The sequence below is a fragment of the Hyla sarda genome, chromosome 13, assembly GCF_029499605.1.
Source record: "Hyla sarda isolate aHylSar1 chromosome 13, aHylSar1.hap1, whole genome shotgun sequence".
Lineage (NCBI taxonomy): Eukaryota > Metazoa > Chordata > Amphibia > Anura > Hylidae > Hyla > Hyla sarda.
The window spans coordinates 45,001,424-45,025,863 of NC_079201.1; the positions used below are offsets into that span (position 1 = coordinate 45,001,424).

Below are 24,440 nucleotides of genomic sequence, written 5' to 3' on the forward strand. Positions count from 1 at the left end.
ACCCCCCTAGGCATTGCCACGGGATGCCTGCTGATAGATATCAGCAGTCATCCCGGTCCGATCACCGCCCGGCGAGCGGCAGTGATCGGAAATGCCGAGGGCGTATGGATACGCCCTCCGTCCTTAAGTGACGGGATGCGAGGGCGTATGCACACGCCCTTTGTCCCCAAGGAGTTAAATCAACTGGTGCCAGAATGTTAAACAGATTTGTAAATTACTATCACAGAATCTTGGATACAATTAGTGTCAAACCAAAAATTACTAAGGTACTTTTATTATACCTAAATTTAAAGCAAAAAGAAAAATAGGGTCCACTCAGACCAACATGTATTAAAATAGAAGGTCCTGATATATATTCATATTGGCATGATGAAGGCCATAATTGATATATTATCAGAAAACCAGTTGCTCCCAAGAATCAGGAGACTTACAATTAATGGTCCGTTATATGGTTACTAAAGGAAAGGAGGGGGGGGGGCAGGGGGGGTGTGGGGGGAAGGGCCTAAGGATGTATTGGCCTATGGATGGCGGCCACTACCCATTTGCCCTTTATACTAGGTCCCTTCACTACCCCTGAGCCTAGACTGAGCGATCGCCCTAGAAAGGGCGGCCCCGTACTGGAGCCTACCCCTGTTGTTACTAGCCTCGCCCTGTGCTATAGACAAGGAGGCTCTCTGTCTCACTTGTTAGGGCTATCTATCTCTTTGGGTATCACAACCGTATATATAGATCTACTCAGTTGGATCTATAGCATAAGTGGTACCCTTACGACAGTAGTGACAACGGACCATTGTTGTAGTTTTCCTCCTAATAAGATTTATCTTAGGTGGTACCCTTATGACAGTGGTGACAACAGGTCATTCCTATCCTTCTCCTACCCAAAGAGATAGATACACCCCCAATCACCTCCTGTATCTATGGGGAGGTGGAGATATTATCGACCCCCCCCCAGGATCGGTGCTATTAGCAGTCGGCAGGGGAGGGGTTAACAGCATCCTCCTGCAGCTCCCGCGGCTGGCTGGGTTCAGTCAGCGGTCAGAGCTGCTGGAGGAAGCCAGGGACCCCCCCTTTGCAGAGATCGGAGCCACCTCTGAAGAGAAGAAGCCCCTATAGATCAGGGAAAGAATACACCCCACGGAAAGGTAGGGTAAAAAGTAAACAAAAAATTCCCCCCCCCTGACCCCCTAATAGGTCTGACAATTTTTCAGTGTGACCTGGGCCCTATTAGGGGTTCAGGGCGCTGCATTTGGCCCCCCAGTTATAGTTACACCAATCACACACAGTACATACTCCCCACCCCCCACACACACACACACACTCCCCCCCCCCCCCCCCCCCGGCACCGTAGAAAAAAGGCAATGGCTCGCCAGGCATTTTCGGCAGCGGAGGCATGCGCTTTTCTGAATCTGCCAGTGAGACCGATGAAGATCCTACATTCCTGTGTTAATCATCGTCCTCCTCATCATCTAGCAGTGATGATGAGTCACCTGTACAGCAGCGGAGACGCCGCCAGGCGAGGCCAAGCACCCCCCATGATAGTGGCCAGCACTAGTACGAGCAACAATGCCTCTGGTACTAGGAGTCCGACCCCCCATACAAGTTTACTGGAGCCCCCTTCTGGTGAACCTTATGAGCCACGGGTTCCCGAGTTTGTTGGTGACTCCAGAATCTGGATTGACACGGCCGGGTTCACTGAAATTGACTATTTCAGTTATTTTTTCAGTGATGGCCTGGTCAATCTAATAGTGGCGCAGACGAATCTGTACGCCAGGCAGTTCATCGACCACCACCCTGACTCTGTTTTGGCCTGGTCCAATGAATGGTGCGCCATTGCTGCATATGGGCCTGGTCAAAGAGCCAAGTGTCAGACAGTACTGGAGCGGGGACATCCTATACAAGACCCCGCTTTACAGTATGGCCATGACACGGAAGCGGTTCAAGGCCATTCGGAAATGCCTTCATTATGCAGATAATGAGGCATGTCCACCCCTAGGTGATCCCGCCTATGACCGGCTTTACAAAGTGAGGCCGGTCATCGATCACTTTGGGGCCCAATTTTTGGAGGCCTTCGTACCGCTCTGGGAGCTCTCGGTCGATGAGTCTCATCAGTTTTAAGGGGAGACATCTTCCGCCAGTATATTCCCTTGAAGCGGGCGCGATATGGCGTGAAGCTCTATAAACTTTGTGAGAGTACCTCCTGGTACACTTACAAGTTTAGAGTGTATGAGGGACGAGATTCCCGTATTGAACCCCTAGATTGTTCCCCCACTCTGGATGTTAGCGGGAAGACTTGTTCTTACGTGGACAACTTTTATACCAGCATCCCTCTGTTCACATCCTTTGCCGCCAGATCAACGTCCGCTTGTGGGACCGTGCAGAAAAGCCAGAGGCCTCCCTCTAAATTTGATTCAGACACCTATTCCCAAGGGCGAGTCCCGTGCCCTTGCCCATGAAAATTGTTGTTGGTCAAGTATAAGGATAAGAGGGATGTCCTTATGCTAACCACTATTCATGGCAACGGCAGCTCACCTGTCCCTGTGCGAGGTACCACAACAACAGTCCTCAAGCCCGATTGTATTCTGGAAAAAACAGAAGCCAGTGCACTCACCCGATCAGCAGAACTTCTTTATTTCATAGTACAGCAGCGTACATACTGAAAGTGGTTCTGGATGCAATCCCCGTGCAGATAGTGCAGAGCAGTTAGTAGGCAGGGACGTTCACCGAAGCACAACGGTGCCGTTTCACACCGATGGGCGTTTCTTCAGGCGCACTCGGTGACCTCATCCCGCTACAGGTACGTGACTTAAATACAGGTGTGTTACCATGGAAACCCAAATACACAACAACAATACATACACATGCAAATCCTGTTAAAATCATCGTTACCTGGTTGCTTAGAGAAAAACACTTAATTTGTTTCTGTCGTTGAAGCCCATAGGACCCACAGCGTCAAGTCTGCTGATCCATCTGGCTTCCCGACAGAGCAGATCTTTTTTCTGTCTCCACCTCTCGGGTGGGGTTTGATGCACTCAATCCCTGCGAACTTAACGCACTTGGCGTTGTTCGCATGGACCTGTTCCATATGTACTATAAGCCTAGTCGCTCCTACCTTGGTTTTCAAAGATCTAAAATGTTCCTTAATGCGAATGTGTAACTTTCTTTCTGTCTTTCCCACATAAAACATTCCACAGGGACAAATCATTAGGTATACTACATATTTTGTTTGACAAGTTATCAACTCTTTGACAAGTTATCAACTCTTTCTATCAACCCTTATATTTTTATCTTTTGCCACCTATGTTCATATGCAATACTGGCAAGTTTTGATCACAAATACTACAGTGATGACATTTAAAGTTACCTTTTGGTTGCGCTTTCTCTTTTTTGGTTGATGTTCTCCTTCCTTTTAATAAAATTACCTATAGTTCTATTACGACGATAGGTAATCAAAGGGCCTTCTTTTACATATTGAGCTAAATGTTTGTCCTGTTCTAACATATACCAGTGTTTGGAGGTGGCTCGTTTAATTACTGAATTGAGGGGGGTATTATCAAAGGAGAAACAGAAAATACACTTGAGTCGTAGGAACTGGCTGTATGGAATGCTCTTCTTCACATGCACAGGATGGGAACTGGCATAGTGAAGAAGAGCATTCCTGGAAATATCTTTCCTGTAACCTGTGGTCATCAATTGGTTATCCACGATTATGATCTTTGTATCTAGGAACTCCAAAGAATTGCCCCCATTACATGTGGTGAAGGTCATGTTCATCTCATTGCAATTAAGGTATTGCGCAAAATCAAAAAATGTATCATCCCCATCCCATACTATGAATACATCATCCACGAATCGTAGAATGAGCTTGATGTATCCGATATATGGGTTTTTTGTGGAGCATATATATTTCCTCTCAAACTTGGAGAGGTACAGGTTCGCGAAGGTACAGTAGATGGGCGTACCCATCGCAGTACCTTGGCGTTGCCTGTACCATCTACCTTCATGTTGGAACACATTATTTTCAAGAATGACCAAGTGCCTCAGTGACAAACTCAGAGAAGTCAGGACATTTATCAGATTCTCTGAGGACCTCCTTAATCGCCTTTATACCCGCATCATGTGGGATGCGGGTATAGAGGCTTTCAACGTCAATTGATGCCTGGGAGAAGGTCTCCTGCCAAGCGAAATTGTTAAGGATTTTTATGAGATCACCGGTATCTTTTAAGTATATCGGCATGTGAACAAGCAGGAGAGAAAGAAGCCAGTCCAGATAGCTGGACAAAGATTCGGTCGGCGAGCCAATCCCCGAGACGATTGGTCGTCCCGGGGGTTGGCTCACCGACTTATGAATCTTAGGCAGAATGTACCAGTACGGTTTTTTGGGAGCCGTGTTGTACAATTTAGTAGCGGTGGCCTCAGAAATGACTCCTCTGTCAGTAAATTTCCTGAGCAATACCCGTACCTTCTCTTGAACTTTGTACATAGGGTCCTCTCTAAGGGGTTCATAGACCATAATGTTCCCAAGCTGATTCTGTCCCTCCCTGATCGGGTGAGTGCACTGGCTTCTGTTTTTTTCTACGCATTGGTTTCATATTTGGACTCTGATATAGCCACTATTGCACCCCCGCCATATCCCGTCCATCCATACTTTGCGTCTGACAGATTTTCCGCTTAGTATATACCAGCAGTGCCCAGGCTCCCCGCTGCCTCACCTCACGTTTGTTGCTTTGTTTGCCTGTTTTTCCTTGAGACTGTGAGACTCAAGACCAGACGCCGGAATTAACTATTTCTGCAGGCAGAGCAGAGGCAGGGACGTTCTTCCAGTCCTGTGAGCTTAGGGACGAACTCCAAGTCATCAGCACCAAATCCCTTGAGTACAAGATTTCCAACTTAGCCGATAAAGAATGTAGGCTGTTTTGGACCATTCATTCGCTCAGAGCGTACACAGAGTGTGAACGCACACCTAGAGGGATGAGAATGTACAAATCACCCTCGCAGTTTACTAATGATCCTGAGTTCCTAAAGAAATGGGATGCAGCACATCTAACCCATTCATTGAATCTGCAAATGTTAGTCCTGGAAAAACACAACAGGACTATGAAACAACTGCAGCGGAGTTAAATAGAGCTGAAGCAGAATTTCAGACCAGAGTGTCCGAGGCAAACTTTTTAAAATATATGCAAAATTTGGAGAAAAAGATTGCTCAGTTGCAGATAATATTTAAAAAAAAAAAAAAAATAATTAAAAGAGTCCAAAAAGGACAAATACATGCGGGATAAAGTTGATTTCGAACAAGGAATGGTGTTCACATGGAACAAACAACAAGGCAATAAAAGGCAGCAGAGGTAAACCTCGGCACTATAATCAGAAACACAGGTTCAAAAATCGCACACAAAGAAAATCCCAGGTCACCCATTCAGACTTAACCAGAGTCAGATACAACCCCGACTGAGGATTCAGATGAGAAAAATGCTACACAGGTGCCTCTACAGCAAAAGCCGCAGATCCCTTTAAATGCCAAACCAGACGGGGAAGAGGAGGAGGAAGAGACCCACGTCAGAACCCTTGGAGGAGAGCCAAGAAAGACAAATTGGTCACTTGGAAAAAGAACTAAGTCCCTCACTTGTAGTGAACTTGACTGATGTAACATTACCGGATGCATGTGTTTTAGCCCTAAGCAGGGGCCTTAACTTTGGGCTAGCAGAAGATTTCAAGTATGAGAACTTTGAAATAGACCTCTTTAGAGGAGTTAGAAAAATGAATTTAAGGAAGTTTTTCTCTGCTGTAGCACCCAATAAAATTGTAACAGCAACAGAAAGAGTCTTAGAAGGAGATCAGCCCTGTCAGATTAGTCCGGTCGGTTTTTCCATGGTCTCTGAGTTTTCTGCCAGTGAGGTAGAAGTTACTAAATGTCTGGCAGAACTATCAGGTGACAGTGTATATGTGGCAGGAAAACAGGAGCAATACTTTCAGGGTGGGAACAAGTCTAAATTCAACCCCCCGATAGCCGCAGGGAGTAGCCTGGATCTTTTTCAAAGAGCAGTCAAACAGGAGATTAGAGCCTTAATTTACCCTAAAGCTAAACCTAATATCCCAATCAAAGAAAAGAATGCCCTCCAATGGCTTTCTGCTCAGAAAGACATTCTAGTCTGAAAAGCAGATAAAGGGGGAGCTGTGGTCGTATGGTCCAAGTTGGACCACGACCGGGAGGCACAGAATCAGCTTGGGAACATTATGGTCTATGAACCCCTTAGAGAGGACCCTATGTACAAAGTTCAAGAGAAGGTACGGGTATTGCTCAGGAAATTTACTGACAGAGGAGTCATTTCTGAGGCCACCACTACTAAAGTATGCAACACGGCTCCCAAAAAAACGTACTGGTACATTCTGCCTAAGATTCATAAGTCGGTGAGCCAACCACCGGGACGACCAATCTTCTCGGGGATTGGCTCGCCGACCGAATCTTTGATCAGCTATCTGGACTGGCTTCTTTCTCTCCTGCTTGTTCACATGCCGATATACTTAAAAGATACCGGTGATCTCATAAAAATCCTTAACAATTTCACTTGGCAGGAGACCTTCTCCCAGGCATCAATTGACATTGAAAGCCTCTATACCCGCATCCCACATGATGCGGGTATAGAGGCGATTAAGGAGGTCCTCAGAGAATCTGATAAATGTCCTGACTTCTCCGAGTTTGTCACTGAGGCACTTGGGGTAATTCTTGAAAATAATGTGTTCCAACATGAAGGTAGATGGTACAGGCAACGCCAAGGTACTGCGATGGGTACGCCCATCTCCTGTACCTTCGCGAACCTGTACCTCCCCATGTTTGAGAGGAAATATATATGCTCCACAAAAAACCCATATATCGGATACATCAAGCTCATTCTACGATTCGTGGATGATGTATTCATAGTATGGGATGGGGATGATAAATTGTTTTCTGATTTTGCGCAATACCTTAATTGCAATGAGATGAACATGACCTTCACCACATGTCATGGGGGCAATTCTTTGGAGTTCCTAGATACAAAGATCATGATCGTGAATAACCAATTGATGACCACAGGTTACAGGAAAACCATTTCCAGGAATGCTCTTCTTCACTATGCCAGTTCCCATCGTGTGCATGTGAAGAAGAGCATTCCATACAGCCAGTTCCTACGACTCAAGCGTATTAACAGTAATCCCGAAATTTACATGCAACAAGCAGAAGATCTTAAAACCAGACTGAGAGATAGGGTACCCTATGGACACTATTGAAGAGGCATACACAAGGGCCGAAGCAAAACCACGGAATGAGTTCCTGTATCAAAAAGGTAAAAATACTAAGAAGTCAGAGAAATTCTGTTTCTCTTCTTCACTATGCCAGTTCCCATCCTGTGCATGTGAAGAAGAGCATTCCATACAGCCAGTTCCTACGACTCAAGCGTATTTTCTTTTTTGATAATACCCCCCTCAATTCAGTAATTAAACGAGCCATCTCCAAACACTGAGAAAAGAATTGGTTAGAGAAAGCGCAACCAAAAGGTAACTTTAAATGTCATCACTGTAGTATTTGTGATCAAAACTTGGCAGTATCCCACATGAACATAGGTGGCAAAAGATAAAAATATAAGGGTTAAAGAGTTGATAACTTGTCAAACAAAATATGTAGTATACCTAATGATTTGTCCCTGTGGAATGTTTTATGTGGGAAAGACAGAAAGAAAGTTACATATTCACATTAAGGAACATTTTAGATCTTTGAAAACCAAGGTAGGAGCGACTAGGTTTATAGTACATATGGAACAGGTCCATGCGAACAACGCCAAGTGCGTTAAGTTCGCAGGGATTGAGTGCATCAAACCCCACCCGAGAGGTGGAGACAGAAAAAAAGATCTGCTCTGTTGGGAAGCCAGATGGATCAGCAGACTTAACGGTGTGGGTCCTATGGGCTTCAACGACAGAAACAAATTAAGTGTTTTTCTCTAAGCAACCAGGTAACGATGATTTTAACAGGATTTGCATGTGTATGTATTGTTGTTGTGTATTTGGGTTTCCATGGTAACACACCTGTATTTAAGTCACGTACCTGTAGCGGGATGAGGTTACCGAGTGCGCCTGAAGAAACGCCCATCGGTGTGAAATGGCACCGTTGTGCTTCGGTGAACGTCCCTGCCTACTAACTGCTCTGCACTATCTGCACGGGGATTGCATCCAGAAACACTTTCAGTATGTACGTTGCTGTACTATGAAATAAAGAAGTTCTGCTGATCGGGTGAGTGCACTGGCTTCTGTTTTTTCTACGCATTGGTTTCATATTTGGACTCTGATATAGCCACTGTTGCACCCCTGCCATACCCCATCCATCCATACTTTGCATCTGACAGATTTTCCGCTTAGTATATAGCAGCAGTGCCCAGGCTCCCCGCTGCCTCACTCACGTTTGTTCCTTTGTTTTCCGGTATATGGGGGGAGTTGATCTTTCTGATCAAGTCCTCAAGCCATACATGGCCATGCGCAAAACACGGGTATGGTACAAAAAAGTTGCGGTCTACTTGGTACAGGTTGCCATGTACAACTCTTTTGTACTGTCCCAGCACGCTGGCAACACAGGGACATTCCTCCATTTCCAAGAAGAAGTCCTAAAAGGTCCTGATCTTTGGCGACCGGGAAAGAGAAGGCCGGAGTTTCAAAGGAACTGGAGTTATAGGTGCCAGGATCGTCCCAGGCCAACACTTTCCAGGTGAAGTCCCCCACACTGGAAAGAAGAGGCGAACCCAAAAAAGATGCAGAGTGTGTTACAAGAGGGGGATTCGGAAGGACACCACCACCCAATGTGACACTTTCCCCGATCATCCGGGCCTCTGCATTAAGGATTGCTTCAGGGAGTATCACACTTCCATGGAGTACTAAATTTTCCCTTCTCATTAAAATTTTCCATAATTTGACCCCAATGTACCAAGTCCAGAGTACATTCCAAGTTTTAACCCCATAAACCACTAAATTGCCCCAAATAATGTTTCATCTGAAAAAAAAAAAAAAAAAAAAACTGATAAGACCTCTGGGGGTATTTTTTTAAAAAAAATGGGTTATGGGTCACTACCATCGGGGACTTTTTTGTTGCCTCAAATGCGCTGCGCTCTCTCTCCACCTGAGCGGGGTGCGCATTTGAGGCAACAGGTTAGGGACAGCCACACACATCACATTCCCAGAATGATGATTCAGAGCAAGGGTTTTGGGTGGGCATATTTTTTAGTTTTGGCTATGCTCCGGGTCATCATTCTGGGAACATAACCTGTTATAAAATTTTATGTTCCATGTACCCCATTTTAGTTATTTAGTGTACCTTTTACCCCATGTAATGCCCCTTGAGGGGGGGGTCCCACTGTTCTGGCTCCATAGGAGAAAGACAAAGCTCAAGGACCCTGACTGATCTCCGGCACCTCTGAGACCGATGTGCATGCTGTTTACGCCAAGACATGAGGTATGTCCTTACTCCAAAGAAATGTATTTACAAATTTACAATGACATTTTCTCCTTTTACCACTTGTGAAAATGAAAAATTTGGGGTAACCCCAGCATTTTAGTGTAAAAAAGTCTAATTTTTCATTTTTACATCCCACTTCATGAATATTTATCAAACACCTGTGGGGGGTTAAGGTTTACTGTACCCCCTATTACGTTCCTTGAGGGGGTGTAGTTTCCAAAATAGTATGCCATGCGTTTTTGTTTTTTTGCTCTCCTGGCACCTAGGAGCTTCCTAAATACAATATGCCCCCCCCCCCCATTTCAATTCCAATTTGCATATGTGACTCCTTCTCTTCTGAGCATTGTAGTGCGCCCGCAGTGCACGTGACGTCCACACATGGGGTATTTCCATACTCAGAATTTTTTTTTACCACTAACATAAAGTAGAATATGTCACGAAAAAACTATCTTGGAATCAGAATGAAAGGTAAAAGCATCCCAGAGTTATTAATGCTTAAAGTGAAAGTGGTCAGATGCAAATAATGGTCGGGTCCCATAGTGAAAATTGGCTGGGTCCTTAAGGGGTTAAGGACCAGGACAATTTTCACTGTAGGACCAGAGCGTTTTTTGCACATCTGACCACTGTCACTTTAAGCATTAATAACTCTGGGATGCTTTTACCTTTCATTCTAATTCCGAGAATGTTTTTTCGTGACATATTCTACTTTATGTTAGTGGTACATTTTTGTTGATACTTGCATCATTTCTTGATGAAAAATTCCAATATTTGATGAAAAAATTAAAAATTTCGCATTTTTCTAACTTTGAAGCTCTCTGCTTGTAAGGAAAATAGACATTCCAAATGTAATTATATTTTGATTCACAAATACAATATGTCTATTTTATGTTTGCATCATACAGTTGACATGTTTTTACTTTTGGAAGACATTGGCTTCAAAGTTCAGCAGCAATTTTCCACAAAATTTTCAAAATGGGAGTTTTTCATGACCCAAATATGACCCCATTATAAAAACTGCACCCCTCAAAGTATTCAAAATGAAATTCAGTAAGTGTGTTAACCCTTTAGGTGTTTCACAGGAATAACAACAAAATAAAGGAGAAAATTCAAAATCTTCATTTTTACACTCGCTTGTAGACCTAGTTTTTGAATTTTTACAAGAGGTAGAAGGAGACAAATCCTCTCAAAATGTGTAACTCAATTTCTCTCGAGTAACAAAATAACTCATATGGGTATGTCAAGTGTTCGGCGGGCACAGTAGAGGGCTCAGAAGGGAAGGAGCGACAATGGGATTTTGAGTTTTTCTGAAATGGTTTTTGGGGGGGCATGTCACATTTAGGAAGCCCCTATGGTGCCAGAACAGCAGAAAACCCTCCACATGGCATACCATTTTGGAAACTACACCCCTCAAGGCACGTAAAAAGGGGTCCAGTGAGCCTTAACACCCAACAGGTGTTTGATGACTTTTCGTTAAAGTCGGATGTGTAAATGAAAAAAAAAATTTTTTTTCACTAAAAGTGCAGTTTCCCCCCCCCCCCAGATTTACCCTTTTTTATAAAGGGTAATGGGAGAAAATGCCCACCAAAATTTGTAACCCCATCTCTTCTGAGTATGGAAACACCATGTTAGGAAGTAAAATGCTCTGTGGGCGAACTACAATGCTCAGAAGAGAAGGAGTCACATTTGGCTTTTTGAAAGCAAATTTTGCTGAAATGGTTTTTGGGGGCATGTCACATTTAGGAAGCCCCTATGGTGCCGAAACAGCAAAAAAAAAAAAATTAATTAAACAATTGTTGGACAATTGTTTAGTCTTGAGAAGAGACATTTAAGGGGGGATATGATAAACGTATATAAGTATATAAATGGCCCATACAAAAAATATGGAGAAAAACAGTTCCAGGTTAAACCCCCCCAAAGGACGAGGGGGCACTCCCTCCGTCTGGAGAAGAAAAGGTTTAGTCTAAAGGGACGACACACCTTCTTTACCGTGAGGACTGTGAATTTATGGAACGGTTTACCTCAGGAACTGGTCACAGCAGGAACAATTAACAGCTTTAAAACAGGATTAGATAAATTCCTGGAACAAAATAACATTAATGCTTATGCAGAATTATAAAACTACATCCCTTTCCCTTATCCCCTTACACCCTTCCCTTCAATCCCTTGGTTGGACTTGATGGACGTATGTCTTTTTTCAACCATACTAACTATGTAACTATGTAAACACATGGCATACTATTTTGGAAACTACACCCCTCAAGGAACGTAACAAGGGGTACAGTGTGCCTTAACGCTTCACAGGTATTTCACAACATTTTGTTAAATTTGTGTCAACTTTTTCACCAAATTTTACATTTTTACAAGGGATAATAGGAGAAAATGACCCCCAAAATTTGTAACCCTATTTCTTCTGAGTATGGAAATACCCCATGTGTGGACATTAAGTGCTCTGCTGGCGCACTACAATGCTCAGAAGAGCACCACTGAGCTTTTGGAAAGGGAATTTGTTTGGAATGGAAGTCAGGGGCCAAGTGCGTTTACAAAGCCCCCCCCCCCCCCCCCCCCGTGGTGCCAGAACAGTGGACCCCACTGTGGAGGCTTTATAAACACACGTGGCCTTCAATTCCCGACAAATTTTCTCTTCAAAATCCCAATGGCGCTCCTTCTCTTCTGGGAATTGTAGTTCGCCCACAGAGCACTTTACGTCCACATATGGGGTAATTATATACTCAGAAGAAATGGGGTTACAACATTTTGGGAGGCTTTTTTCCCCATTTTCCCTTGTGAAAATGAAAAATTTAGGGTAACACCAGCATTTTAGTGAAAATTTTTACATTTTTTTTCCCCATCTAACTTTAATGAAAATTCGTCAAACACCTGTGGGGTGTTAAGGCTCACTATACCTCTTGTTACATTACGTGAGGGGTGTAGTTTCCAAAATGGGGTCACATGTCTGTATTTATTTTTTTGCGTTTATGTCAGAACCAATTTCATTCAGCCACCCCTGTGCAAATCACCAATTTAGGCCTCAAGTGCACTCTCACTCCTGAGCCTTGTTATGCGCCCGCAGAACATTTTACGCCCACATATGCCGTAATTTTGGGGGTCTTTTTTTCCTTTTACCTTTTGTGAAAATAAAAAGTAAAGGGAAACACCAGCATATATATATATATATATATATAGGGCACTCCCTCCGTCTGGAGAAGAAAAATTTTAGTCTCAAGGGGCGACACGCCTTCTTTACCGTGAATTTATGGAACGGTCTACCTCAGGAACTGGTCACAGCTGGAACAATTTACAGCTTTAAAACAGGATTAGATACATTCCTGGAACAAAATAACATTAATGCTTATGAAGAAATATAAAATCTCATTCCTTCCCAATATCGCGCCACACCCCTACCCCTTAATTCCCTGGTTGAACTTGATGGACATATGTCTTTTTTCGACCGTACTATGTAACTATATATATATTTTTACACTAACAGGCTGGTATAGACCCCAACTTTTCTTTTTCATAAGGGGTAAAAGCCCCCAAAATTTGTAGTGCAATTTCTACCGAGTACGGAAATACCCCATATGTGGCACTAAACTATTTCCATGATATACGACAGGGCTCCGAAGTGAGAGAGCGCCATGCGAATTTGAGGACTAAATTAGGGATTACATAGGGATGGACATTGGGAATCACTGGCGTAGAATACCCCTAACAGGGTGCCTCCAGCTGTTGCTAAACTTTCAGCATGCCTGCACAGTCAGTGGCTGTCCGGAAATGCTGGGAGTTCCGTTTTGGAAACACTGCTGTACAATACATTTTTTATTGGGGGGGGAGGGGGTAAGGGGTGTATATGTAGTGTTTTATTCTTTATTATGTGTTAGTGTAGTGTATTTTTTGTAGGGTACATTCGCACTGGCGGGTTACAATGAGCTTACCGCTAGGAGTTTGTGCTGCGGCGAAAAATTTGCCGCAGCTCATACTTTAAGAAGGAAACTTACTGTAAACCTGCCCGTGTGAATGTACCCTGACAGACCGTGCAAGCTGGGAGTTGTACTTTTGCAACAGCTGGAGGCACACTGGTTGGAAAACCTTCAGTTAGGTTCTGTTATCTAACTCAGTATTTTCCAACCAGTGTGCCTCCAGCTGTTGCAAAACTACAACTCCCAGCATGTACTGATCACCGAAGGGCATGCTGGGAGATGTAGTTATGCAACAGCTGGAGGTATGCAACTACAACTCACAGCATGCCGAGACAGCTGTTTGGGCATGCTGGGATTTGCAGTGTTGCAACATCTGGAGGTCTACAGTTTAGAGACCACTGCACAGTGATCTCCAAACTGTGGACCTCCAGATGTTGCAAAACTACAAATCCCAGCATGCCCAGAGAGCAAACTGCTATATGGGCATGCTGGGAGTTGTAGTTTTGCAAGATCCAGAGGGTCACAGTTCACTGCACAGTGATCTCCAAACTGTGACTCTCCAGCTGTTGCAAAACTACAAATCCCAGCATGACAGCTGTCTGGGCATGCTGGGAGTTGTAGTTTTGCAACATCTGAAGGGCAACAGTGTAGAGACCACTGTATAGTGGTCACAAACTGTAGCCCTCTAGATGTTGCTAGGCAACTTACCGGCTTCCGTCGGATTCAGGGAGCCAGCCGCACGACATGCCGCCCGCCGATCTCCGACACAGATCGTCGCCCGCAGGTTAAGTGGACTTCATCGCCGGTCCCCTTCGGTTTCCCCGGTCTGCCCCGCCTATTGTGGGTTTACACACAGGTGGATGCAGGCTAGGTTCCAGAGCGGAGCCATGCTTATCAGCAGGATGTAAACTCCGCCTAGGGCAGGTGTATATCTTAGGGATACCTTAGGGCATTATAGGTTCCTGTGCCCTGCCTGTTGTCCCTACTCCGCCACCCCCTTAGCCAAGGGGTTAGGGCCAGTGATAGTATAAGTATCACACCTGGCTATCAGTTATCAGGACATAATCTTTTATCTATATAATCTTAGATTTTTTGGTATTGGTCCCTTTTGTGCACTTTATCCTTGGTGTTTACTCATTCATGGTAGCCCTTGTAATGGGCATCCTTTTTATCTGAGATCCAATAAATATTAAGTTTTAGTCTATTGTTTGTTTTTCACAAGGAGGAGCACTGCCAGAGCCCTACAAAATGACCTCCAGCAGGCCACAAATGTGCATGTGTCCACTCAAACGGTCAGGAAACAGACTCCATGAGGGCCCCACGTTCACAGGTGGGGGTTGTACTTACAGCCCAACACCATGCGGGATGTTTGGCATTTGCCAGAGAACACCAAAATTTGGCAAATTTGCCACTGGCGCCCTGTGCTCTTCACAGATGAAAGCAGGTTCACACTGAGCACATGTGATAGACGTGACAGAATCTGGAGACGCCGTGGAGAACATTCTGCTGCCTGCAACATCCTCCAGCATGACCAGTTTGGCGGTGGGTCAGTAATGGTGTGGGGTGACATTTCTTTGGGGGGCTGCACAGCCCTCTATGTGCTTGCCAGAGGCAGCATGACTGCCATTAGGTGCCAAGATGAGATCCTCAGACCCAGGGGCGGACACAGACAGCAGAGGGCCCCTGTGCAAAGAATGTGCCTGGGCCCCCCCCCAGCACTGTGCCCCCTCATGTACCTAAACCCCACCGGAGGGCCTCCACTTACCCCGCACGTGTAGTGTCGCCACTTGCCTTGTCCACCACAGGTGGATGGAACGGCTCCTGAGGTGGGCTCCGGGTGGCCCCTGTCCCTCTCAGTGTGCGGCCCAGTGAGTACTCCCCCGGGTCAGCCTGACCCGTATCTAGCTGGGAGGCAGAGGGCAGTGCTCCCCTTTACATTTGCACCCCTGGACTTAGCACGACACCCCTTGGCACCCCCTGGTTCCTTGGCTTCTTATCCTTAGTGATAGAAGTGACTTACAGGCAGGGCCAGACTGGGACCAAAAATAGGCTCAGGCATTTTTAAATAAACAGTCCATTTTTATGGTGGGGGTCTGACTCATGGGACCCCCACCAATCACCTTGGTTCAAGTGGCTCCCGAGATGTTGGAAAGCTGCAACTCCCATCATGTCTGAAGTGACTACAGCTGATGGGACAGTCAGGAGACTACACAATGATATCAGTGACTACAGCTCTGATGGGACAGTTAGGAAAACACACAATGATATCACTGACCTGAGTGACGTCTTCTCTGTTGTCTTTACTTTTCTTCTTCCTCTGGTCCAGACACCAGGATTTCTTCCATCTTCTCTGCAGAGTCTGACACCTGGACATCATTGGTTCCTTAATTTGTCAGTAGATCCTCATCCTCTGTATGATGACAATAATCATTATAACCTTGCCAAATACTGTACCCCCTGAATATAATACTGCCAACCACTGTACCCCCGGAATACTGCCAACCACTGTACCCCTGAATATAATACTGCCAACCACTGTACCCCTGAATATAATACTGCCAAATAGTGTACCCCTGAACATAATACTGCCAACCACTGTACCCCTGAACATAATACTGCCAAATAGTGTACCCCTGAACATAATACTGCCAACCACTGTACCCCCTGAATACTGCCAACCACTGTACCCCTGAATATAATACTGCCAACCACTGTACCCCCGAATATAATACTGCCAACCACTGTACCCCCGAATATAATACTGCCAACCACTGTACCCCTGAATATAATACTGCCAACCACTGTACTCCATGAATATAATACTGCCAACCACTGTACCTCCGGAATATAATACTGCCAACCACTGTACCCCCGAATATAATACTGCCAACCACTGTACCCCCGAATATAATACTGCCAAATACTGTACCCCCTGAATATAATACTGCCAACCACTGTACCCCCGAATTTAATACTGCCAACCACTGTACCCCCGAATATAATACTGCCAAATACTGTACCCCTGAATATAATACTGCCAACCACTGTACACCACTGAATCACCCCATACATCCCACGCACTCCATCCTCAGTCTCCTCATCACCCCATACACCCCACGCAACCCATCCTCAGTCTCATCTCCCCCATACACCCCACACACTCCATCCTCAGTCTCCTTATCTCCCCCATACACCCACACAACCCATCCTCAGTCTCCTCATCACCCCATATACCTCATGCACTCCATCCTCAGTCTCCTCATCACCCCATACACTACACGCAACACATCCTCAGTCTCCTTATCTCCCCCCATACACCCCACACACCCCATCCTAAGTCTCCTCATCACCCCATACACCCCATCCTCAGTCTCCTTATCTCCCCCATACACCCCACACAACCCATCCTCAGTCTCCTCATCATCCCATACACCCAACGCAACACATCCTCAGTCTCCTCATCTCCCCCATACACCCCACACACCCCATCCTCAGTCTCCTTATCTCCCCCATACACCCCACACAACCCATCCTCAGTCTCCTCATCACCCCATACACCCAACGCAACACATCCTCAGTCTCCTTATCTCCCCCATACACCCCACACAACCCATCCTCAGTCTCCTCATCACCCCATACACCCCATGCACTCCATCTTCAGTCTCCTCATCACCCTATGCACTCCATCCTCAGTCTCCTCATCACCCCATGCACTCCATCTTCAGTCTCCTCATCACCCCATACACTCCATCCTCAGTCTCCTCATCACCCCATACACCCCATGCACTCAATCCTCAGTCTCCTCATCACCCCATGCACTCCATCTTCAGTCTCCTCATCCCCCCATGCACTCCATCTTCAGTCTCCTCATCACCCTATGCACTCCATCCTCAGTCTCCTCATCCCCCCATGCACTCCATCCTCAGTCTCCTCATCACCCCATATACCCCATGCACTCCATCCTCAGTCTCCTCATCACCCCATACACCACACGCAACACATCCTCAGTCTCCTCATCACCCCATACACCCCATCCTCAGTCTCCTCATCACCCCATATACCCCATGCACTCCATCCTCAGTCTCCTCATCACCCCATACACCCCACGCAACACATCCTCAGTCTCCTCATCACCCCATATACCTCATGCACTCCATCCTCAGTCTCCTCATCACCCCATACACTACACGCAACACATCCTCAGTCTCCTTATCTCCCCCCATACACCCCACACACCCCATCCTAAGTCTCCTCATCACCCCATACACCCCATCCTCAGTCTCCTTATCTCCCCCATACACCCCACACAACCCATCCTCAGTCTCCTCATCATCCCATACACCCAACGCAACACATCCTCAGTCTCCTCATCTCCCCCATACACCCCACACACCCCATCCTCAGTCTCCTTATCTCCCCCATACACCCCACACAACCCATCCTCAGTCTCCTCATCACCCCATACACCCAACGCAACACATCCTCAGTCTCCTTATCTCCCCCATACACCCCACACAACCCATCCTCAGTCTCCTCATCACCCCATACACCCCATGCACTCCATCTTCAGTCTCCTCATCACCCTATGCACTCCATCCTCAGTCTCCTCATCACCCCATGCACTCCATCTTCAGTCTCCTCATCACCCCATACACTCCATCCTCAGTCTCCTCATCACCCCATACACCCCATGCACTCAATCCTCAGTCTCCTCATCACCCCATGCACTCCATCTTCAGTCTCCTCATCCCCCCATGCACTCCATCTTCAGTCTCCTCATCACCCTATGCACTCCATCCTCAGTCTCCTCATCCCCCCATGCACTCCATCCTCAGTCTCCTCATCACCCCATATACCCCATGCACTCCATCCTCAGTCTCCTCATCACCCCATACACCACACGCAACACATCCTCAGTCTCCTCATCACCCCATACACCCCATCCTCAGTCTCCTCATCACCCCATATACCCCATGCACTCCATCCTCAGTCTCCTCATCACCCCATACACCCCACGCAACACATCCTCAGTCTCCTCATCACCCCATATACCCCATGCACTCCATCCTCAGTTTCCTCATCACCCCATATACCCCATGCACTCCATCCTCAGTCTCCTCATCACCCCATATACCCCATGCACTCAATCCTCAGTCTCCTCATCACCCCACACACCCCATGTACTCCATCCTCAGTCTCTTCATCACCCCATACACCCCACGCAACACATCCTCATTCTCTTCATCACCCCATATACCTTAAGCACCTCATCATTATTACACAGCTGACCCCCCCCCCAGTCCTTCTCATCAACATTAAACCCCCTAATCACTACACCCCTGACCCCCCTTCTGGTCCTCCTTATGAACACTACGCTCTCCCAGACGCCCAATCCTTCTTATCATTACACCACCAACCTCTTCAACACCCCTCCTGTCCTCTTCTTCATCATTACAATCCCCTCCCCACCCCTCCCTGCCCTGCACCCGACCGTCGCTCTCCTCACCTTATCTGCTCAGCGATGCGGCTGTGAGGCGGGAGGGTTTGCTGCTCCTGTCGCTTCTGACGGGGTCAGAGGCCATGACACGTGACGTCAGGGGCTTGGAACAGACGTGCGTGCCTGCGCGGGGCACGTCTGTTTTCATCAGCCCCTGGCCTGTCCTCTCGCCCGGCCGGTTTAAAGGTAAATTACTGCTGTCAGCGGCAGGTCCGGGACCTGTTGCTGCAGCATATAGTATGAAGTACTGGCAGGGGGCCCTACAGGGGTCCAGACTGTGAGGCCCAGGCTGTAACCTGGGCTACTAGGGGGGCCCCCTAACACGCTGGGCCCCTGTGCAGCCGAACCGGCTGAACAAGTGATATGTCCGCCCCTGCTCAGACCCCTTGTTAGACCATATGCTGGTGCGGTTGGGTCTGGGTTCCTCCTAATGCAAGATAATGCTAGACCTCACGTGGTTTGTCAGCAGAGGGAAGCATTGATGCTATGGACTGGCCCGACCGTTCCCCAGACCTGAATCCGATTGAGCACTTCTGGGACATTATGTCTGGCTGCATCCACCACATTAGGACTCTTGCACCACAGACTGTACAGGAGTTGGCAGATGCTTTAGTCCAGGTCTGGGAAGACATCCCTCAGGAGACCATCTGCCACCTCATCAGGAGCATGCCCAGGCATTGTAGGAAGGTCATACAGGGACAAGGAGGCCACACACACTCTACTGAGCCTCATTTTGACTTGTTTTAAAGGACATTACATCAAAGTTGGATCAGCCTGTAGTGTGGTTTTCCCACTTTGATTTTGAGCGTGACTCCATAGCTAGACCTCCATAGGTTGATAAATTTGATTTCCATTGATAATTTTTGTGTGATTTTGTTGTCAGCACATTCAACTATGAATAGACAAAAGTATTTCATACGATTAGTTCCTTCATTCAGATCTAGGATGTGTTAACTTAGTGTTACCTTTATTTTTTTGAGCAGTATATATATATATATATATATATATATATATATATATATATATATATATAGTGGTTTTATTGGAAAGGGCTCACAAAAACCTAGGTGCCAGAAAAACAAAACAAAACATTCTTATTGACCATGGTCTCCCATCACCTGGGATTAGAATCAGATCTTTCCCTTGTCAGTTTTATGTTTTGCAGCGATTTTTAACTTTTTTTTTTACCTCTTAAGGACGTAGGGCGTACCTGTACGCCCTATGCCCGGTCCCTAAAACTCCGTGACCCCGCATCACACGGGGTCGGTCCCAGCTGCTAATCATACCCGGGACCCTGGGCTACCAGCGCACGGCATCGATCGTTGTGCCGCGTGCTGTTAACCCTTAAGATGCGGCGATCAAAGTTGAACGCCGCGTCTGAAAGCGAAAGTAAACGCTTCCCGGCAGCTCAGTCGGGCTGATCGGGACATCGCGATAAAATCGCAATGTCCCGATCAGCTTGGATGCAAGCGGAGGTCTCCTTACCTGTCTCCGTGGCGTCCAATTGTCGATTGATTGCTCAAAGCCTGAGCTACAGGCTTGAGCAGTCGAGCCCCTATCTCATTGATCCGTGCAAAGCTATGGCTTTGCAGGGATCAGCATAGGAGATCAGTGTGTGCAGTGCTATAGGTCCCTATGGGAGTTATAGCACTGCAAAAAAAAAATAATAATAAAATAAAGTTAACCCCTTAAGGACTCAGCCCATTTTGGCCTTAAGGACTTGGCCTTTCCTCCTCGCCTTCTAAAAATCATAACTCTTTTATATTTTCATCCACAGACTAGTATGAGGGCTTGTTTTTTGCGCGACCAGTTGTCCTTTGTAATGACATCACTCATATCATAAAATGTATGGCGCAACCAAAAAACACTATTTTTGTGGGGAAATTAAAACGAAAAACGCAATTTTGCTAATTTTGGAAGGTTTTGTTTTCACGCCGTACAATTTATGGTAAAAATGACATGTGTTTTTTTATTCTGAGGGTCAATACGATTAAAATGATACCCATTATTATATACTTTTATATTATTGTTGCGCTTAAAAAAAATCACAAACTTTTTAACCAAATTAGTACGTTTATAATCCCTTTATTTTGATGACCTCTAACTTTTTTATTTTTCCGTGTAAGTGGCGGTATGGGGGCTCATTTTTTGCGCCATGATCTGTACTTTTTTTTGATACCACATTTGCATATAAAAAACTTTTAATACATTTTTTATAATTTTTTTTTTTTTTAAATGTATTAAAAAAGTAAGAATTTTTTTTTTTTCGTTCATGCCGTTCACCGTACGGGATCATTAACATTTTATTTTAATAGTTCGGACATTTACGCACGCGGCGATACCAAATAGGTCTATAAAAAATGTTTTTTACGCTTTTTGGGGGTAAAATAGGAAAAAACGGACGTTTTACTTTTTTATTGGGGGAGGGGATTTTTCACTTTTTTTTTACTTTTACTTTTACATTTTTTAACATTTTTTTTTTTTTACACTTGAATAGTCCCCATAGGGGACTATTCATAGCAATACCATGATTGCTAATACTGATCTGTTCTATGTATAGGACATCGATAATACTGATCTGTTCTGTCATCTCCTGCTCTGGTCTGCTCGATCACAGACCAGAGCAGGAGACGCCGGGAGCCGGACGGAGGAAGGAGAGGGGTCCTCCGTCCGGCGTTCTGAATGATCGGATCCCCGCAGCAGCGCTGCGGGCGATCCGATCGTTCATTTAAATCGCGAACTGCCGCAGATGCCGGGATCTGTATTGATCCCGGCACCTGAGGGGTTAATGGCGGACGCCCGCGAGATCGCGGGCGTCGGCCATTGCCGGCGGGTCCCTGGCTGCGATCAGCAGCCGGGATCAGCCGCGCATGACACGGGCATCGCTCCGATGCCCGCGGTTATGCACAGGACGTAAATGTACGTCCTGGTGCGTTAAGTACCACCTCACCAGGACGTTCATTTACGTCCTGCGTCCTTAAGGGGTTAAAGGTCATTTAACCCCTTCCATAATAAAAGTTTGAACCACCCCCCTTTTCCCCCCAAAAAAAATTTAAATAAAAAACTGTGTAAATAAAAATAAACATATGTGGTATCGCCGCGTGCGGAAATGTCGGAACTATAAAAATATATTGTTAATTAAATCGCACGGTCAATGGCGTGCACGCAAAAAAATTCCAAAGTCCAAAATAGTGTATTTTTGGTCACTTTTTATACCATGAAAAAATGAATAAAAAGCGATTAAAAAGTCCGATCAATACAAAAAATCTTCAGAACACGGCGCAAAAAATGAGTCCTCATACAGGCCCGTACGCGGAAAAATAAAAGGGTAATAGGGGTTAGAAGATGAGAATTTTTTACATATACATTTTCCTGCACGTAGTTATGATTTTTTTCCGAAGTACGACAATATCCAACCTATACAAGTAGGGTATCATTTTAACCGTATGGACCTACAGAATAAAGATAAGGTGTTATTTTTACCGGAAAATGCACTGCGTAGAAATGGAAGCACCCAAAATTTACAAAATGACATTTTTTCTTCAATTTTGTCGCACAATGAATTTTTTTTTCCGTTTCGCCGTGGATTCATGTTATGATTTTTAGAAGGTGATGAGGAAAAAATGAAAATGCAAAAACAGAAAAACCCTGCGTCTTTAAGGGCTTAAACTGTGACATTAACTATTATGAATATAGAAAGGAGAACTTACATCTATGTTCACTCCACTCCGGCTCCAAGTGATGCTCCTTGACACTGGATGTGACTGGATAACACATGGAGTTTCCTGGGCCTGAAGAGCACTTAGCACTACTCCCCCTGATCCATCCTGTAGGAGAACTGGTAAAATAGGATTGTTATGTTAGACATAACGAAAACATGTAGAAACATTCTCAATCCAATTTTAATGCAGAACTCTTCTAACAGGGAAAACATTGGGTCAAAGCGGCAACTACTAGATTTCTGTAAGGGAATCTGTAAGCAACCTATGAGCTGCAGACATGGGTTGACAGATAATGATGCAAAACATGAAAGATACCTTTTATTAAGCTGATGGCCTTAGGAGAAGTTATAAAATAAGTTTTTTATTCCAGGCTGAAGTGTCAGAGCGGAGCTGTTGAAGGGCCACAGAACTGGACTTCATCAACCCGGTCCTGGTTCCTTGACACTTCAGCCCAGAATAAAAACCTTATTTTAGGATTTCTCCAAAAGCCACCAGATTTCTAAAGAGGAACCTTGCGTGTTATTGCAGCATTATCTGTCAACATATATCTGCAGATAATAGCGTGCAGATGGGTTTCTAGATTAACTTTAAGCCAAGATTTCTTGAACTGTGAGCAATAGTCCTATACACACCACTCTAGAAAACTAATAGTACTATGGGATCTTATTTCTCTGGGTTTTCTTTTCAGATGTACTCATTTTATTTTTTTTATATATTATTTGTGCTTTATATTTTTGCTTCAAGCTCTTCTATTAGCCAGTATATGTAAAGAGAAAGAACAACAGCGTTTCATACAAACCCAATTCATCTCTCTCTCTCTACGAGTGAGATATCCAGAGATATGAATTCTATTTTATCCCTTCACCTATACAGGCTTGAGAAAGTAAAAGGAAGAACATGTACAAAAAGATATTAGTGCGTCTGGTGAGAAGGCTAGCACAGAAACTAGTGTGTCCATCACAGGAGGGTGCAGAAGATGGACACAGATATTAGCAAAAGAAGAAACAATAGGAATGCGAATACTAAAATTAACCTCTTAAGGACGCCATACGCCCCCGTTTTAAAGTCCTTAAGGACTAGGGATCGACCGATTATCGGTATGGCCGATATTATCGGCCGATAATCACGATTTTGGGCATTATCGGTATTGGCAATTATCTTGCCGATAAGCCGATAATGCCCCGCCCCCCGCACCTCCGACCCACCGCACCGCGTCGCACCCCCCACCGTGATGCTAGGCGGTATACCGCTATGGATTTTTTCCCATACCGCTATACCGGTCGGGCCCCTCCCCCACCCTCCGAGTGAATAAAAAAATTAAACTTACCCGTAATGGGGGTGGTCCAGGCCATCCTTCCTTCATGTAGTGTCCGGGGGCGTTCCGGGTGGTCCGGTCCGGGCTGTCCTTCTTCTCCGGCGGGCCTCTTCTCCACTCCGGGCAGGCTCCGGCCTAGTATGCTGCATAGACGCCGCTACGCCGTGACGTCAGGTGCGTCGCTGCGCACGGGCGTCACTGCGCAGCGACGTCTATGCAGCGTACTAGGCCGGAGCCTGCCCGGAGTGGAGAAGAGGCCCGCCGGAGAAGAAGGACAGCCCGGACCGGACCACCCTCCACCCGGAACGCCCCCGGACACTACAGGAACGATGGATGGCCCGGAGCACCCTGGCAGGTAGGGGAGAGAAGCGGGTGGTGGCGGCGGCGGCCTATGGCCCTGCAAAAGCCACTGCAGATCATTGATTTAAAGCGCCCGCTTTAAATCAATGATCTGCAGCGGTGTCGCAGGGGGTTAAATAGCTGATAACTTATACCGAAATATCGGTATAAGTTATCG

The 24,440-nt window shown here is 45.8% G+C and overlaps 1 protein-coding gene across 1 annotated transcript in view; it reads right to left on the reverse strand.

Moving 5' to 3' along the window:
- The window catches only part of EME1 (essential meiotic structure-specific endonuclease 1), a 71,128-nt gene that overhangs the window by 38,976 nt on the left and 7,712 nt on the right, over positions 1 to 24,440 (reverse strand). The window contains exon 2 of the mRNA XM_056549548.1: positions 22,597 to 22,724. Within this exon, the coding sequence (XP_056405523.1) occupies positions 22,597 to 22,724 (128 nt within the window). The remainder of the gene's footprint in view (positions 1 to 22,596; positions 22,725 to 24,440) is intronic.